The sequence below is a fragment of the Cucurbita moschata genome, unplaced genomic scaffold (genome assembly GCF_002738365.1).
Source record: "Cucurbita moschata cultivar Rifu unplaced genomic scaffold, Cmos_1.0 Cmo_Scf00010, whole genome shotgun sequence".
NCBI classification, from domain to species: Eukaryota; Viridiplantae; Streptophyta; class Magnoliopsida; order Cucurbitales; family Cucurbitaceae; genus Cucurbita; species Cucurbita moschata.
Genome location: NW_019268526.1, coordinates 1,508,244 through 1,522,450, shown reverse-complemented (window position 1 = coordinate 1,522,450; position 14,207 = coordinate 1,508,244). Strand labels below are relative to the sequence as shown.

Sequence of the window (14,207 nt, the reverse complement as noted above, 5' to 3'; positions counted from 1 at the left end):
AAAAAAAAAAAAAAAAAAAAAAAAAAAAAAAAAAAAAAAAAAAACTTAGAACATAGAACATGGTTGAGTAGTTAAGAGTGTATTTTGAAGTGATACCTTTGTTCTTGATCATTGATGTTGGCATTGGATGTTCCGGAGGCAGAAGCAGTAGAGGAATAATTAGGGAATGGTACATGGCCAGATTCAATGTGTTTGACATCCTCGACGAGAAGGTCGAAATGGGTCTTGACCTCGTCGGGGGTCTTGCCTCCGCCGACGGCCTTGGCGACATTGAGCCAGCGATCGGGAGTGTCCTTGTCAAAGACAGCCAAGGCCCTCTCAAAGGCTTTGTTTTGCTTGGGAGTCCAAGAGGAAGAGCGATGAGAGGAGGCCATGGAAGCCATTATGGATAGTAAGGTGTGGAAGAGAGAAAGGGGGAGAGATATAAGGGAATGGGAGAGAGAGAGAAGTGGGGGCGGAGAGATAGTTGGGAGAGGAAATGTTGTATAAAAGGGGAAGAGAGGACTCAGAATTTTGAATGATTTGTCTACTTAGCAACCACAAATTGGTAATGGGAGAGAAGACAAAGATGCACAGCAGCAAATGCCAAATACCATGCTCTCTCTCTCTACTCTCTCTCAAGACAACCCAAAGATTTTTTCGGGTTTTAGTTATATCGAACTTTTAACCTTTAAAACGGGTTCAAAATAGTAAGTTTAGTGTAATATAGACTCGTATTTATGCGAGATTTCGTTGAAAATAGCGAAGAGAAACTACGTTGAATTAGACCCTGAACCAATGAATCGAGACGAACCAGACCGAACCCACTGTGAATCAAAACAACTAAGTTGGACCGCATCTTTAATCTCTCATTTTATCTTCGGCTGCTTTTGCAAAACCTTAACAATGACAAAATTTGATGACGACCACCACATGTGAAGTCTAATGATGGAGAATAAGTGTAACAGTGGGTCCAAACCCACCACTAGCAAACATTGTCTTTTTTGGGTTTTCCCTCTCGAGCTCCCCTCAAGGTTTTTACCTTTATAAAGACTATTTCGTTCTCATTCCAAACCAATGTGAGATTTCACAAGATGACTGTGTTTATAATGCCACGCTATCGTACCACAATTACATTTGCATGAACATCAACATAAACCACAACAATGAAAACTCAAATCGAGACGAAATCAAAACAAAACATTCCATTCAATAAAAAACGAAATGGAAAAGAAGACTCACCATTGTCGATTCTCACAAATAGAAAATGAAAACAAAAGTAACATGACCAATTTTATTATTCATAACGACATATGACATTCAAATAATATAGGAGCAAAGAGAGGTTGGGTTGTAAAAAATCTTTTAAACCAACTCGAAATTGGTGACCCGAACAATTGAATAGAATTCACAATCCAACCGACCCTTAGCTTAGTGTATTGATTACAAACATGAAATATTATTAATTTTATAATAATATTAGAGGAAATATTTCTCCTGAAGAAGAAAAATCCAAATATTGACAAAGACATGGCAATAAAGAACAAAATCTTTTAACCACAAAATCCCACAAAAAGGCCCCAAAATGCCCTTAGTTTTGAATAAGCAATCCGTGTTTAAGGCAAAAATGAAGAATATTGAAGAAACCCACAACGCACAGGCGGCCGAGGCCCCGAGAAAGTTGCCCCAACGCCACACCAAGAACACACAGATAGCAGCGGCTCAGCTCAAGGGTTTCTTTCAAATGGGGTGTAAAAGGAAGTGTAGGAGATAAGCACGCCATCTGAAAATGAAAGCAAGAATGACAGAATCGAAAAGGAAAACAAAACCCATCTCATTTTTTAGGTCAATTTCTTCATCCCTTAAAGATTTCTTCCAGATTTTACCCCTTTTCTGTTTTATTCTCCTCCTTAGTAGCTCTTTATGGGCCCAAATTCAGACCAGAATCAATGGATTGTACAAGTTTTTCACGTGTGTGCTTCTGCTACAAAACCCCTTTTCTTTTCTTTTCAAATTTTCATCTCTGCTGAAATTTCCCTCTTCCCCATATTGCTTTACATAGTTATCTGCCATATGAAATCCCTTTGTGTTCTTCTTGCTCTGCAGGTACCCTTTGATGTGTCCTTTATCCTGAACAACCTTCCAAGCAAAGCTAGCTGGCCATACGAGTCCGTACAATGATTGTCTCTTGAGTTCCTTTCTTTTCTTTCTTTCCTATGGAGAAATGCTTGGTTCCCATTTCCTCTTTGTTGGGAGTTTCTTAGCCATTGATATCTTAGCAAGTAATCCTCATGTGTTTTCTTCCTGCTTGTCTTGGTTGGATTGATATGCTGTTTCCATCACTGTTTTAGAGATTTGAACCTTAATTCTCTAAGTGAATTTGTTTGGCTTTATTATAACTTACAAAGGAATTGAAACACATAGCTCAGGAGTGTGAAGTCCAAGCATGTTAGAACTAGCCCCATTTCAACTTGATACCCTTTAAACAATTGACTAATGGTTTGTATATAGAAGGTAGGAGTATCGATTGTTAGTTGAACCTCATGAATTACATGCTTTTCTGGATATTCCTTGCTAGTAATGGAACATGTTAAGATCAAGTCATTCATGCCACAGTTTTGTTGCGTGTATGTAAGATCCCATATCGGTTGGGGAGGAGAACGAAGCATTCTTTATAAGAGTGTGGAAACCTCTCCCTATAGACGCGTTTTAAAACCCTTGAGGGAAAGCCCAAAGAGGACAATATTTGCTAGCGGTGGGCTTGGGCCTTTACAAATGGTATCAGAGCCAGGCACCAAGCGATGTGCCAACAAGGAGGTTGAGCCCTGCAAGGGGGTTGACAAGAGGTGGTGTGCCAGCAAGGATGTTGGGTCTCGAAGGAAGGTGGATCCCCAGTCCCACATCGATTTGAAGAAGGAAACGAGTGCTAGCGAGGACACTGGGTCCCAAAGGGAGGTGGATTGTGAGATCCCACATCAGTTGGGGAGGAGAACGAAACATTTTTTATTAGAGTGTAGAAACCTCTCTCTAGCATACGCATTTTAAAAACCTTGAGGGAAAGTCCAAAGAAGACGATATCTACTAGCGGTAGGCTTGGACCGTTACAATGTATTTGTAATGACCTCTAGTTTCGCACACCCGTAAACAAAATGAAAGAACCAATACTAAACCGATGAGTGAACTATTTCTTGATATCAAGCATATCCCTGATGACCTGTTTGTTTTGTTTTGTAGCAACAGTTTGAGAATGGTGTTATTACAATCACAAAGGTTGGTTCATATGCTTTACCTACTTGTTCTTAGCTTATAATGGTCCTCAGCTATATGTTCCCTTGCTATATTTGGTTACTTTTATGTGAATAAAAAGTGACACATTTTACTGATCTCCAGCTAGAAGATATGGGTGAGCTTTGGTTGGCCCATTTTATATGTCTTACTCTTCAACTTTCAAACTATTGATAATCATATTCCAACTGATATCATTATATTCTTTTCAACTTAAATGTGATATAGAATCTTTGTTGTCCTGGATGCAAAGAATTGAGATGGCCCAGCTGAGTGTTTTTTTTTTTTGTCTGCTCTTACTTTTCTTTTGTCACAAAAGATACTTGATTAGGGGACCTCATTTTTGTTACTTTTCGAGATGATATAGCATCGATAAAGTTATTGCCTCGGGATCTTTTACTGCAGCTAGCTAGCCTTTTCTTTTCCGTATCGCTTGTGATGCTGTCTGAATACTTAGAATTCATTAAGAGTGGTCGGGTTCTATTGCGTTAGTACTGATTGGTGATGATCTACACTGTGGTATAATGTTTTACATTTTTGACATAATATGAGTGATTGTTTAGGAAAATAGAAATAGAGTTTGCTAGCTTTTTCGTTTTAAGGTCGAAGTAGGGAGTTGTGTCATGTGCGCTAAGAAAGCGTCTTATAACACTATTATGGAGATAAAAACGTGCAGGTTTTGGGAATGAAAACATAATCTAACAAAGCATTTGATGACTTTGGATGTGTGAGATCCCACGTCGGTTGAGGTGGAGAATGAAACATTCTTTATAAGGGTGTGGAAACCTCTCCCTAACTTTGAAGGGAAGCCTGAAAGGGAAAGCCCAAAGAGGACAATATCTGCTAGCGGTGGGCTTGTGCTAGCGAGGAGGTTGAGCCTTGAAGAGGGGTGGACACAAGGTAGTGTGCCAACAAGGACGCTGGGCCACGAAGGGGGGTGGATTGTGAGATCCCATAGTAGTTGTGGGGAGAAGAGTGAAGGATTCTTTATAAGGGTGTGGAAACCTCTCCTTCGCAAACGCGTTTTAAAAACCTTGAGGGGAAGCTCGAAAGGGAAAGCCCAAAGAGAACAATATCTACTAACGGTGAGTTTGGGTTGTTATATAAACCATTCATCGTGAATTAATTTCTTGACCTAAGCTCACGATGTGTTCTTGAACTAGTAAGTTCATTATATTGGGAGGTAAAAAGGGATGATGCGTAACAGCCCAAGTCCACCGCTAGCAGATATTGTTCTCTCTGGACTTTCCCTCAAGGTTTTTAAAATGCGTCTGCTAGGGAGGGGAGGTTTCCATACCCTTATAAAGAATGCTTCGTCCCCAACCGATGTGGGATCTCACTATCCACCCTCCTTTGGGGTCCAGCATCCTCGCTAGCACTCATTTCCTTCTCCAATCGATGTGGGTGATCTCGCAATCCACCCTCCTTCGGGGTCCAGCATTCTCGCTAGCACTCGTTTCCCTCTCCAATCGATGTGGGGGTCTCACAATCCACCCTCCTTCAGGGTCCAGCATCCTTGCTGGCACTCATTTCCATCTCCAATCAATGTGTGGGGGATCTCACGTGTTGTTGGGATTCATCATTATGTTTTAGAGTTGTTAAGCCAAATGGATAGATTAAGTTTGCAATTTGCAAAAGTGGGAAAGCAGATGAAGTGATATTCTTGGAACAATCGATACACGTCATAGGTCGGTTATAAGTAATAGTTTTCTCCGAAAGGAACCTTGGTTTCGATAATCAATTGGTGTTTTTATGTCTATAGATTCACGATTTCTGTCGTAATCTTAAACCTCCATTAGATGGAACACCTTTGTCTTTAACACCATTTTGACATGGTGAAAGCAGCTAGCAAATGGAAGTTAACGTTGCCCCCATTGTCAAGTTGGACAAGTCTTAGTCAATGCCATACTGGCTCCAAGCTACTAGTGGGCATAAATGATCAAACTTGGGACTGATCATGGCTTGATTGTTACCTCCTCCATCACAAGGAGTGGAATCTGTTTGAGAATAATATGTGCACTCCGAATCCTTATCAAGTATCGCCCTACTCCGACCCTTCTTCACATGAAAGTAATATCAATAACGATTCCTCGGGATTGTTCTGCTACATAGAAAGATTCAATCCTCTTTGACTGTCCCCATGAGTGAATGTGAACATGCATTTTTTTCATTTAGTTCCCAAAGGCTGATAAGAAAGGATGCGTGTTCAATCGTTAAGATGCTATACATGGCTTTCGTGTTCATTGCAGCCTTGCAGGTTGGAAGAAACGGACGAGAATCTTCAACTTTATGGAGAAGAGAAGAATCACACCGCCCCAGTCGAGAAGAATCGCGCTCGTGGGCATGGCCCAGGGATTCTACTCTTCTTTCACTGGTATGATCATTGACTTGGTGTAATGTGAAAACATTTCAGTCATTTCCTGAATTATATTAGTGAGAAGTTAAGCATTCTATATCACTTTTCCATGGCAAAGTTGTCATCTGTGAAGTTTTTTGCATCATAAAGTTCTGAGTTATATTTATGCTCTTCATCTGGCTTGGATTAACAATCACTAAAACTGACACAGGACAAAATTGATTGCTTATTGTTCGTCCAGGTTTGTCCCTATGAATGATCGTTGACCGAGTAACGAACGAAGTCGACCATTTTTTGTTGCAGTCTTTCTCCCATTTGGTACTATGCATAGTTATGATGGGGTAGAAATCTTTGAATCTTATAATTTGATTACTTCATATAATCTGTTACCAATAATTCTCATTGAAGTAATAATGTAAGCATTTGATTGTTATATTGATTTAGTCTATCAAATTTAGAGCAATAATTTAATTTAATTTTAGTCCATAAACTGAGGTGTGTCAGGGAATTCAAAATAAAAAATAAAAATAATAAAAATAAAACAGGGGAAATTATAACAAGAACAATATTGACAAAAACCCATTTCCAAACTAAGCAAAGAATTACCCGAAAAACAATAGGCGTAATTAATACACAATGCACACCATAGAATCCCACCACTTTTTCCGTACAAAAAAAAAAAAAAAACAGGCCGACATAGGCCCATGTGAAAAGTTCCCAAAGCCCAACAACTATCACGCAGCCCAAGATAGACAACACAACGTGGGCCCAATACAAAAGACCGAATATTGAAAATTATCTTAACTTGAATGAAAATATCTCAACTCCGCCAAGATAATCCGACCAGCTGTCAAATCGGATCAGATCAAAATAGAGACAACTATTTCTTCGCTCTTTCCAACTGAACACGAGAAAATCAATAATGACTGAGATTTTTTTTTTTGAAAAGTTCCCTGTTGGGATAAATCTTGGCCATAGAGGAGATCAGGGAAGAAGATCAACGGGGAGATCGAAGAGCTATACTAAATTTTTTTGTCAATTTTTTCTTCATCGTAACATAGTGATAATGAGGAACAAGAACGAAACCCATCGGTAATCGGTCAAAAAAGAGAGCACCCAAACGAAATACAGAAACAGTCGCAAATTGATAATGAAAGAGGCTGCTAAGATTTTTTTTCGACACACCAGTACTTCAAAAACAAAAAGCTAATTCGTAAATTTTAGCCTAATTTCTCCAGCCTCCTTCAGATCCGCCACCGCCTCCGCCTCCGCCTCCCCGGTTGTAACGGGAGCCACCATCACCACCACCACCGTACCCACGGTCTCTTCCTCCACCATAACCACCTCCACCGTATCCACCTCCACCACCACCGTATCCACCGCCGCCGCGGTTGTATCCACCACCACCACCACCTTCACGACGTCCGCCGTATCCACCTCCACCACCACCACCACCACGGTTGTAACCTCCACCGCCACCACCGCCTCTTTGCTGAGCCTCGTTAACGGTAATACTACGCCCATCGAGATTCTGGCCATTCATCGCTTCAATAGCACTTCTCATGGAGTCCTCCTCAACAAACGTCACAAATCCAAATCCCCTCGACCTTCCAGTTTCACGATCGTTAACGATCTGAACGAAAAAATCACAGGAAAACCAAGATCAGCCACAGAACAACACCGATTAACGATTTCGCAATAACAAAAAAATCAAAAAAAAAAAAAAAGAAAAAAAAGAAAGAAACCGATCGTTCTTCGTCTCTGTAAAGAGGATGAAGGTGAACGTACCGATCAAAGGAGAGTAATAAAAGTAACATATCAAGAGAGTAGTAGTAGTAGTAGTAAAGTAACACAAAACAGATGAGAGTCACAGAGTCACAGATCAGATTTCGGATCGACAAATCCAGATCTCGACGACAAACGGACCTTGGCTTCAACGATCTCGCCAAAGGAAGAGAAAGCCTTCTCTAAGGCATGATTATCAGTGGCCCACGCTAGGCCACCCACAAAGCAACGGTACTCAACAGATGAGGAGGCCATTAAATCGGAACTGAAAACCCTAACCCTAAATCGGGGTAGAAGAAGAAGAAATGAGAGAAAGAGGGGGACCCAACACAAATCCACACCTCCAAAGAAGAGCACAATGAGATGGTGGTGAAGCAATGGGTTGGTTATATAGAAGGCCGAATTTAACTAGGGTTAGTTTTAGGGTTTGCTGCAAATCGAACTGACGCGGTTTTTGTGCAATCAGGGTTAACCTAAAAGCCGTGTGATTGGTCCCCTGTTTGGATGCGCCCCAAACCCCGTCCTTCCCTTACTTATCTCATCTAATTATTTCATTCAATTATATATCATTATATTATATTTATTTTCCTATTTTCTAAAAAAAATATAATTAATAATTATCAAATTACTAAATTTATTTTAAGTTATTTTAGATATTTAGTTTATATTTTTTTTTCTTTTTTGTGTTGGGTTAAATTTAAAAAAAATATATTAAAAAGTACGTTTGGTTTGCAATTTAACCCTATTCTACATAAAAATAAAAATAAAAATATATTTAACAGCTTAATTAATTTTATATGTTGAAATAATTTGATTTTTTTTTTATTTTTATCAAACACTATCGTTATTATTATATTTATTGGATTATTTAACACACAAAAAAAAACAAAAAACAATACATTCATTTATTTTAAAATTGTAATAACCTAATTACATAAAATTGTTGGGCCAAAGCCCAATCGGCTAATCTGGTCCAAACAGGAATTGGTGTTGAACCTTTTACACTTTATTTTATTTATTTATTTATTATTATTATTTTTTTAACGGGAGTTTAATAAAAGACTCGAGTGTTTAGCATCTCGATCGAGAGCTTGTGTTTTTACCGGTTTAGTTATGTGCAAATTGACATATACTAATAATAAGTTTTTCGAGTTAGCTTACGAACAATTTTGACCAATCTAACGACATTGTATTGACTATATCAACTTACTTTTTTCTCATATGTGAAACGTGGATGAACATACTCCATTTTAGTTAAATATTTTAGATTCTAGATCGATATTTATGTAAAGTAATAGAAAGATGTTAGGAACACGAACGTTTTTTCATGTTAGTTTGAATCGGGAATATGTTTAATAATAAAATGCATCTCGAATCCCGTTATGTTGTCACCCTATATTATTTTTTATGCTAAATGAAAATTGGAATGGCCAAATTAATTCCCGTATTCAAAATTAAGTATTTGATTTATTTTTAATAATAAGGGTGTTATATGACTTCAAAATCCAACCAATCCAAATTATCCAAATCGGTTATGTTGGATTAGACTTTTTTTAAATTGGGTTGGGTTGACTTTTTGGAAAACGAGAAGTTTAAGTCGTTCGTGGGTTGACAATTTTTTAGGTTAGTCAATCTGACTAACCTAAAAAAACAGCGTTACAACCCAACCTAACACTACCGTACTTTTAAAATTATTATAAAAATTAAGAATATTTGAGGTTTATAATTCAGATACTGATGTATTGCAACTTGTAATTGAGATACTGAAAATAATGACCCAGATCTACTACTAGCAAATAGGGCTTCCCCTCAAGGCTTTATAAAGGGTGTTTTGTTCTCCTCCCCAACCAATATCATAGGTCACAATCCACCCCCTTCAGGGCTCAACGTCTTCGCTGGCACTCTTTCCTTTCAACAATCGATGTAGAACCCCCACCAAATCCACCTCATTTGGGCCCAGCGTCCTTATTGGCACGCCGTCTCATGTCTACCCCTTTGAGGAACAGCCTCCTCAATGGCACAAAGTCCAGAGTCAGACTCTAATACCATTTGTAACGCCTCAGATCCACTACTAGTAGATATTATCCTCTTTAGGTTTTCCCTTTCGGGCTTTCTCTCAAAGCTTTAAAATGCATCTATTAAGGGAAGGTTTCCACACTCTTATAGAGGGTATTTTGTTCTCCTTCCAAACCAATGTAGGACATCACACTGACAATCTAACCCTTAATTGTAAACTCTATTTAAGTTGGTCGAGTCACCAACTTAACCGGCTCGAAATTTCTGGTTGATCCAAAAAATTCTCCCCACTCAATCCATGTATACTCTAACCAAATAAATTTTAATAACTTTTTTTTTTAATAAACATGTTACGTAATCTTATTTACATACATCACGTTACATCTTACACGTCGGCAAAAACATCATAGTAGTTAAAAAGGACCAAGAAGAAGATTCAAAGAAGATAAAATAATCAAAACATTTTTAAAACACAAAAAAAACTATAAAAGACATAAGCACTCGACCAATTCATGTCCTAAATTATTTATTTCAATTAATGTAAATGTCAAGAAGAAAATGACAATATTATATAGAGGATAATATTAATATTTGTAAATAAATAATAAAGTTATAATATTTTTAATCACGAAAATGACGTAATTTAAAAGCACTTTTTAAAAAGGTATATTTTTCCAATAAATAACTGACATGCGTGCATTATAAGAATTTTTGATGGACTTTGAAAAAGTATTATTTTTTAAATATTTAAAACCCATATAAATATTTATTAGTTATTATATAGTTAGGTATTTTATTTTATATTAAAAAAATTAGGGGGGAAATTACAGAAAAGGAAATTAGGAGAAAAAAAACAAAANGTATTGACTATATCAACTTACTTTTTTCTCATATGTGAAACGTGGATGAACATACTCCATTTTAGTTAAATATTTTAGATTCTAGATCGATATTTATGTAAAGTAATAGAAAGATGTTAGGAACACGAACGTTTTTTCATGTTAGTTTGAATCGGGAATATGTTTAATAATAAAATGCATCTCGAATCCCGTTATGTTGTCACCCTATATTATTTTTTATGCTAAATGAAAATTGGAATGGCCAAATTAATTCCCGTATTCAAAATTAAGTATTTGATTTATTTTTAATAATAAGGGTGTTATATGACTTCAAAATCCAACCAATCCAAATTATCCAAATCGGTTATGTTGGATTAGACTTTTTTTAAATTGGGTTGGGTTGACTTTTTGGAAAACGAGAAGTTTAAGTCGTTCGTGGGTTGACAATTTTTTAGGTTAGTCAATCTGACTAACCTAAAAAAACAGCGTTACAACCCAACCTAACACTACCGTACTTTTAAAATTATTATAAAAATTAAGAATATTTGAGGTTTATAATTCAGATACTGATGTATTGCAACTTGTAATTGAGATACTGAAAATAATGACCCAGATCTACTACTAGCAAATAGGGCTTCCCCTCAAGGCTTTATAAAGGGTGTTTTGTTCTCCTCCCCAACCAATATCATAGGTCACAATCCACCCCCTTCAGGGCTCAACGTCTTCGCTGGCACTCTTTCCTTTCAACAATCGATGTAGAACCCCCACCAAATCCACCTCATTTGGGCCCAGCGTCCTTATTGGCACGCCGTCTCATGTCTACCCCTTTGAGGAACAGCCTCCTCAATGGCACAAAGTCCAGAGTCAGACTCTAATACCATTTGTAACGCCTCAGATCCACTACTAGTAGATATTATCCTCTTTAGGTTTTCCCTTTCGGGCTTTCTCTCAAAGCTTTAAAATGCATCTATTAAGGGAAGGTTTCCACACTCTTATAGAGGGTATTTTGTTCTCCTTCCAAACCAATGTAGGACATCACACTGACAATCTAACCCTTAATTGTAAACTCTATTTAAGTTGGTCGAGTCACCAACTTAACCGGCTCGAAATTTCTGGTTGATCCAAAAAATTCTCCCCACTCAATCCATGTATACTCTAACCAAATAAATTTTAATAACTTTTTTTTTTAATAAACATGTTACGTAATCTTATTTACATACATCACGTTACATCTTACACGTCGGCAAAAACATCATAGTAGTTAAAAAGGACCAAGAAGAAGATTCAAAGAAGATAAAATAATCAAAACATTTTTAAAACACAAAAAAAACTATAAAAGACATAAGCACTCGACCAATTCATGTCCTAAATTATTTATTTCAATTAATGTAAATGTCAAGAAGAAAATGACAATATTATATAGAGGATAATATTAATATTTGTAAATAAATAATAAAGTTATAATATTTTTAATCACGAAAATGACGTAATTTAAAAGCACTTTTTAAAAAGGTATATTTTTCCAATAAATAACTGACATGCGTGCATTATAAGAATTTTTGATGGACTTTGAAAAAGTATTATTTTTTAAATATTTAAAACCCATATAAATATTTATTAGTTATTATATAGTTAGGTATTTTATTTTATATTAAAAAAATTAGGGGGGAAATTACAGAAAAGGAAATTAGGAGAAAAAAAACAAAAAATCATTAATAAAATCAAATGGGTGATTGGCTGGCTGAAATGAAAAAAAAAAAAAAAAAAAAAGACTAATTCAACGCGTGAAGCCCCTTTTGGTCATTTCAAAGATTATTCCAAAGGTTTCTCATTCAAAGACTTTTTTTTTTTTTTGAGATATTTCTACTAATTTTTTTTTTCTGTTTATATAATTTTAATAAATTTCAAATATTCTATATAAATTTTAGAAATATATTTATTTTCTTGGTGAAAATTATTATTATTATTATTTAATAAAAACTAAATTCAAATTAATAATATAATAAGATGGTTAATTATTTAATCCTTGAATTTTGAGATTTATGTAATTTAGTATTTTTTAAATTTATGGATTTATTATATAAAAACTTAAAAATTTACGATATTATTAGACATAAATATATAAATTGATCCATTTTTTTCAATTTTAAATATATTAAAAACTTAATAATTTTTTAGGCACAAAATTAATAGTTTAAAAATATATTATAATTTAATATTTGAAATATATAGATTAAGACCTTATTATAATACGAAAGTAAATAAAGAATTCTTTAAGTTTAATTATAAAAATTACCTTTAGAATATTAGTTTTTATTTTTTAAAATATCTATATTCCTTCAAACCAAATAAATAATTAAAAAAATAAAATCTTACAAGCCAATAAATATAATTAGAAAAGAAAAAAAAAATCTTAAAAACCGACCGTCACAGTTATCACTTTATTTATTTATTTTTTCTGTTATTTTAAGTTGACTTTTCAATAAATTAATATTTTAAATTATTAACAAAAAAAACGGAATTTAAAACCAGACAACTTTTTTTGTTCGAAAATAATTTTTAAAAAGGGAGTATTTATTTCCAATATAATTGATGTTCAAGTTTTTATTTTAAATATTTTTTAAAAAAATTGAACCTTTACCAATAAGTTAAAATATTATAATTATAATAAGTTAAAATATTATAATTATAATGAAATTGAGTTTGAATATTAATAGGGAGGAAATGAATCACAACGAAGGTCGAGAATAGAGATTATAGAACTCGAAGATTACTACTCTTGGAAGCTTATGTGGTCGAGCCTACTTAAAAGGGTCTAGGCCATTAGGGTCACAGCTTGCTTGTCAAGCTATCTAGGTTCAATTGAGCTTAATCAGCTAACTCATGAGTTAAGACAAGCAAACCAATTCAAGAATGACTCGATCTTAATAGGTACCGATCGGTCTTGAGATCGTGACTGTTGAACTTCTACTTCCACAATTTTTTAAAATATGCATTATAATTAAAATAATAAAAAGGGAGAGAAAAAAGAAAAAGAATGTAAAAGGCAAAGGGAACAGTTGAACCACTCCTCCCCAGTGATTTTTTTTTTTTTTCAAATTACTTCCGTTTCGGAATTTGTCTATTAAAAGGTTAGAAGTTTAAAACATTAAATTAAATATTAAATTGATTTTAAACAATTAATAATATATTTTAAAATAATTTTGAACAAACGTGTCATATTTTTAATGTTGGCTTTGGTTATTATTGTTTGAAAGATTTAAATTTAGTATTTTATGTATTTTTTATTTATCATACTTACTAATTTTCTAAAAATTTAGAGGATAAAATAAGTCATTAAATATTTCTTTTAAAAGAAATTAATTAATTATTTTTTTTAAGAGGCCTTAGAATTAGAGACTGAAGCCAATGATTAATTCACTAAAAGGAAACATGCACGACAAAGCCACATCATCATCTTTTAACCATATTGTGTCAACCCATGTGGTTTTTTAAGTTCTTAGCTCTTCTTTTGGTCATTTCCTTAAAAAGGGTTCGAGAAATTTCTCGTTTGAGAATCTGACATCGATACATGATGATTCAGACATTTTCAGGGTGCGGACTGAGATTTAGAATTCGATTTCAATACAAGATGACCAAGATATTTTTCCACATCCTCTGTTGACACGACCATGTCATTTACTTGTCTTGAATTGCCTATAAGATGGAGATATCCTCATAAACTAACACGAGTCTTTTTTAGTATGTTTTGTTCTTACACACATACTTCTAAGAAAATTTCTTTTGAAGTACTCGACATAAAATTGTTCTTAACTAGACACGCTTAGTTTTAGCGTTTTTATAATTAAACCATTGAAAAGGAAGATTGCGAGGTCCCGGTTGAGGAGAAGAATGAAGCATTTTAAATACCTTGAGCAGAAACTCGTAAGGAAGAGCCCAAAGAGACA

General features: G+C 35.0%; 2 protein-coding genes across 2 annotated transcripts in view; both read right to left on the bottom strand.

Annotated features, from left to right (window-relative positions):
- Positions 1-585, bottom strand: part of LOC111448798 (protein RADIALIS-like 2) — a 2,145-nt gene extending 1,560 nt beyond the window's left edge. Inside the window, exon 1 of the mRNA XM_023088550.1 lies at positions 97-585. Coding sequence (XP_022944318.1) covers positions 97-383 — 287 coding nt within the window. The 5' untranslated portion in view covers positions 384-585. The remainder of the gene's footprint in view (positions 1-96) is intronic.
- Positions 586-6,626: 6,041 nt separating this feature from the next.
- Positions 6,627-7,784, bottom strand: LOC111448177 (glycine-rich RNA-binding protein-like). The gene is made up of 2 exons (XM_023087633.1): positions 7,547-7,784; positions 6,627-7,253 (listed from the first exon to the last, which is right to left on the bottom strand). Exons 1-2 carry the CDS (start codon positions 7,658-7,660, stop codon positions 6,846-6,848), a joined length of 522 nt encoding a protein of 173 aa, XP_022943401.1. The 5' UTR covers positions 7,661-7,784; the 3' UTR covers positions 6,627-6,845.
- Between the last annotated feature and the right edge of the window lie 6,423 nt (positions 7,785-14,207).